Source organism: Sinocyclocheilus anshuiensis, unplaced genomic scaffold (genome assembly GCF_001515605.1).
Source record: "Sinocyclocheilus anshuiensis isolate Anshui unplaced genomic scaffold, SAMN03320099.WGS_v1.1 scaffold735, whole genome shotgun sequence".
NCBI classification, from domain to species: Eukaryota; Metazoa; Chordata; class Actinopteri; order Cypriniformes; family Cyprinidae; genus Sinocyclocheilus; species Sinocyclocheilus anshuiensis.
In genome coordinates, this window is record NW_015548245.1 from 998,347 (window position 1) to 1,003,518 (window position 5,172).

The window sequence follows — 5,172 nt, forward strand, 5'->3', positions numbered from 1 at the left end:
TGTCAGAGGCTTTTTTCATCCTTTTTTTTTTTCCCTCAAAGCTGAATATTCATCTTAAATTGCTGCATCTACACAACTCATGGTCTCAAAGCTCCAGTTATATTTCAGCTATGGGAAGACTGCATATTTTTTAGAGAACACTATCTGAGATATATCGACCTACCTATTGACTTGGCTATATTTTGGGAACACAGTGTAATCTCTAAATGCAGCATGTCGTTCTCACCAGAAACATCAGGTTGCGCTAACCTTAGCTGAAGGGTGCATAGCAGACATCTCAATGAGCTCTGCTGAGTCAGAGTTTGGCTTAAACAGTCTCATTGTTCCTTCTGTTTGATAGGGTAAGCTCTCAAGAGCCCCAATAAGACCGTCAGCACCTTTCACACCTCATGTGCGATTAATGAACCTGCTCCTCCCTCCATGCAGAATAAGCTATTTATAGTTTAAGTGAGGGACAATTGTGGTATTTCTGTTATCGATAGTTTTATTTCTGAATTCCCCCTCAAGGGTCTTTAAAATAAGTTATAGAACACTGATTCCCAACCAGGGGTCTCTGGGATACTTACTTGTTAAATAATAATAATAATAATAATAATAATAATAATATTGTTTAAATAAAAAAAAGAATAAAAATAAGTAATGATGATGATATGTTTTTTCATTTCCTATACACAGCATAATGTGCAAGTTGTTATATATAGCAATGTGAGGATGTTATATATATATATATATTTTTTTTTTACTTTTATTTTAGTTATTATTATATTTAAAATATCAATTAAAAAACATTTTAATAATATATAAATGTTATATTTATTTAAATATTATTACCAGTTTATTTGTTATATTGTACTATAAATCTAATATTAATACACAATTGTATTATGTTTTTGTTAATGTTGTTAATATAAAAAAATCATATTTATTCATATTAACTTTATTTTATTTCTATTTTAAATATAACAATGATAATACTACATTATTTTATTATACATATATGTCATGCATTTATAATATTAATAATAGTAAAACAATTTTATTATACATTACAAATATATAAAATATAATAAAATAATAAATATGATTGTTTTAATATCATATATAATAGTGTATAATAATTTTTTTGAATATTTAAAATATATTATTATGTTTTATAATGTTTAAAATATTGTATTTTTTTTAATATATTTACAAATATAAAAAAAATATACAAAAATCTAACACTCTTCAAACTACATGATTAGTCGGTTGTTGAAAAACTTCAACAAATTGTCAGTTGTGACCCATCCCTAACATTACTGTGACTAATAAGTGCATTGATTTATGGAGTCTCAGAAAGGTGCGCTGTCCCGTGTCTCATAGGTGGAAGAGTTCAGGGCTCGGGATGCAGAGAAGGGTTTGAAGATCGCGCAGGTGCTGGAGGGCTTCATCAGTAGGAAGGTGGTGAAGCAGACGGTGATGACTGTGGTCTATGGCGTCACGCGCTACGGGGGCCGTCTGCAAATCGAAAAGCGACTGAAGGAAATCGATGATTTCCCTAAGGTGAGGCTTGTTGCACTTTGGTTAAAATTATCATAGATGGAGCAATAAACTGTGACTCAAGAGTTTCCGTGTGAACCAAACCTTGTCCTGCATGATGTTTGGATGGATGTGGTCGGATCCAAATTTTCCAGAGCCCAGAGTCTGCATCAGAAATTCTCCCAGATTGTTTATAGGCACTTTTTTGTTGGAAAAGAGCCACATCTCAGTTGCTTTAGCCATGCAATGTCCTCTTTTCTCTCTGTTATCGCCATTATTTCTAGTTATTGTAACCTTTTCTTCAGCTCGACATAAAGGTGAAGATAAGCTTAGTAATCTTGTTTTACATCACAGATGATGTGAACTTTAGGGATTTACTTTCCCCTCCATTTGCGTCAGTCTTGATTTCCCCAAGTGCGGCCTTCTGTGGACAACCATAGAAACAGGTGATGCTCTTCTCGTATCTCCCAAGCTGTGGAGAATGAATGAGGCATTATCACCTATAGAGTCAAGGGATCTCATCTCCACGTTCTGCTCGCTAAAGCTAAACTTTGGATTGTTGAACATAAACATATTTTGTTGTGTTCCCTTGTCCAAATCTCAGACCTTTTTTGGTGTCTTTGAAGACAAATTTATTGCCATGAAGAATCTTGAACCTTTTCCATTCCACAAAAGGCTATTTAGATTTTTCAAATGTTCTACATGTTTAGACAAAAGTGGTTCTTTTAAGAACTGTTCACTGGAAAGTTCTTTGAGGAACCAAGATGGTTCTTCTATGGTGAAAACCCACTTTTGAATCTTTATTTTTAAGAGTGTATTTGTTTAAATCTCATTTCAATTACCTGACATACATATGCAAATGCATGCAAATATTATATTTATGCCATGATGTGCCCTTTTTAGGTTTGGATAAAGCATCCACACGCATCCACACTATTGTGCTTGTGTGAATATCTAACATTGTGCTATTTTCAATCCACAGGAATACATATGGGATGCGTCACATTACCTGGTGAAGCAGGTTTTCAGCAGCTTGAAGGAAATGTTCACTGGGACAAGAGAAATTCAGGTATATAATATCACATTCCCTTATACACTTTAATGATCAGGACTATTATATTTTTTCACTTGTGTGGTCACATTTACCGTTGTTAAGCGAATTTTCGCAAGCAGAATTTTCAGTCATTTCAATAGGAATCCACACGATTTGGAATTTTGTGTGAGGGCGAAAGATTTTGTAATGGGTTCAAGTTGGTCATGCAGATTTGTCATGTTGACCAACAAAAGCTTCTTGGTTTAAAAGTGACTTTTGTGCAAGCTGCGCTTCATACATCACTACACCATTGACAGTAGACAGTGGACCTTTTTTACCAAAATTTAACAAAAATGGCCTTTTCTATTTAGTTGAGATTTTATACTATGGTTGGTGGTTTTAGTTTAGTAACAAATGGTTAACTCGGTGATGACCAGGATTTCAAAAACTACAAGAAACTTGAAAACCAGGAAACAAAAAACAGAGAACTGAGCAACCAAACATCCAGCCATCTGAAGGGCTTCTATACATAGGGATAATATGACTACTAAAGAAGATACACCCGGAAACAGGAACAAAACAAAACTACAAACTAAAAGTCCCCAACACAAGAGCACAATGACAAAGAAGTAGTTTAATTGTAGTGTTATTTTTATTACTACTAAAGTTAATGTATTAAATTATAGAATTCAAATAGAGCAAATATATTTGTCATGGCTGTCTAATGTTATTTTTATTTTTTATTTTTTGCTGAGATTCATCTGTGAAACCTTTACAATATGTTCTGTACCAAAAGCTAAATTTAAAATTAATTTGTGGTCATTTTCATTATATTTTAGTTCATTTTGGAGTCTTGAAATGTACATTTCATCATATTCAGCAAGTAGGCATTAAATTGATCAAAAGTTATAGAGAATATTTTTAATGATATAATTTATATTTCAGATAAAAACCTAGAAAAAAAGTGTATCACATTTAAGTAGTGCAACTGCCTTAAACATTGATAATGATAAGAGATGTTTCTTGAGCAGCAAATCAGCATATTAGAATATGAAGGTTCATGTGAAACTGAAGATGTAATGATGCCGAAAAATCAGCTTTACATCACAGGAATAAATTACATTTGAAAATGTATTAACATAGAAAACATCTATTTAAAATTGTAATAATATTTGCCAATATTTATATCTTTACCATATTTTAATCAAATAAATTCAGCTTTGGTGACCATAAAAGAAACTTCTTTCAAAAACATCCTTTACCAACTTTTGAACCGTAATGTTTATCAATGGTTTTTAAACAAAACCCAACCCTTGTTGCTTCCTTCCTTTTTTTTTTGAATGAATGAAAAGAGTATTTTTGTGAATCGCTAGATATAGTTCTCCCATGATGCAACTGGCTCATGAATTACAGCTGCAGGAAACCGAAAAGGAATGAATGTCCCTGGTGCAGTAGATCAAGGACCAGCCGCTCACTGTCTCCTGTTGCACCCCTCTGGGGAGACGAGCAGACAGGCAGAGCGAAGGTGAAATATCCCGCAGCTTCCTAAATAGGTCAGATCCTCAGGAGCGGCGGCAGTGGAGCCCAGGTAGTTGATCATTCCCGTTACCGGCAGAAGGTGATACAGGAGATGTGGGCCCTGGATGTTGGTAAACGCTCTGATGAATGGAGCCACTTCAGGCCCGGCCCGCTTCCAGATGAACAGAGGAATTTATCTCACACAAAGCGTTTTGGGGAGAGCACTCGGGACGTTACGAATGTGGCAGCCAAGTTGCGCAGCCAGCACTGTTGCTGTGGATCAGCAGGTTTTTTAAACGCTTCATCTCAGCAACAATTTCTCACCTGTATGTCTGGATTTTTCCAACTATAGCCGGAGACTACTTTATCGCAGCTACTTTATCGCAATTATTTCCGGTGAAGACAAATTGTTATGCATAGGGGTTTCAGTTTCAGCTTATCTAGTTCAAATCATTATGTAAATTTGGTTCTGAATGCTTAATATATTGTTGGATCGATTGGTTGACACTGTTCTGACTTTTTCTCTCAGGAATGGCTGACGGAGAGTGCTAAGCTAATAGCTATGTCTGGGAAAACGGTGGAATGGGTAACGCCGTTGGGACTTCCTATCGTTCAGCCCTACCACCGAATAAAAAACCAAACGGTAAGTGTTTTAAAATTAACTTGCCAATTTAACTAGTTCACCATTTTAAACACATTGGCCCACAGTTTGACCCCTGACCCCTTATGGGCCTCCACATTTTAATTTTAGTCATATGATGCGATTTCAATTTTTCCTTTCTCTTTGAAGTGTTACAAGCTCTTGGTGCATAAAGAAGATCTGTAAAGTTGCAAATCCAAAATCAAATCCAAAGAGATATTCTTTATAAAAGTTAAGAGTCAACCACGCCTACCTAAAACGGCACGTTCTAACACGCCCCCACATGTCTACGTCACGATGTGGGAAGATTTGCATAACGCCGCCCAAATGTTCACGCAAAGAAAGAAGGCGTAACTTTTATTCTCGCTGTAGTATTGTTGCTGCCGCCATGTTGTGAAGGCGCTGTGTGTTTCGTTGTGAAAGCGAAACTACTTTGTTTGGCCTTCCAAAAGAGGACGATATC

At 35.3% G+C, this 5,172-nt stretch overlaps 1 protein-coding gene across 1 annotated transcript in view; it reads left to right on the forward strand.

The window, feature by feature from the left end:
- LOC107655172 (DNA-directed RNA polymerase, mitochondrial-like) overlaps positions 1-5,172 on the forward strand; it is a 45,634-nt gene that overhangs the window by 24,107 nt on the left and 16,355 nt on the right. Inside the window, 3 exon segments of the mRNA XM_016442595.1 lie at positions 1,363-1,542; positions 2,501-2,587; positions 4,599-4,712. Coding sequence (XP_016298081.1) covers positions 1,363-1,542; positions 2,501-2,587; positions 4,599-4,712 — 381 coding nt within the window.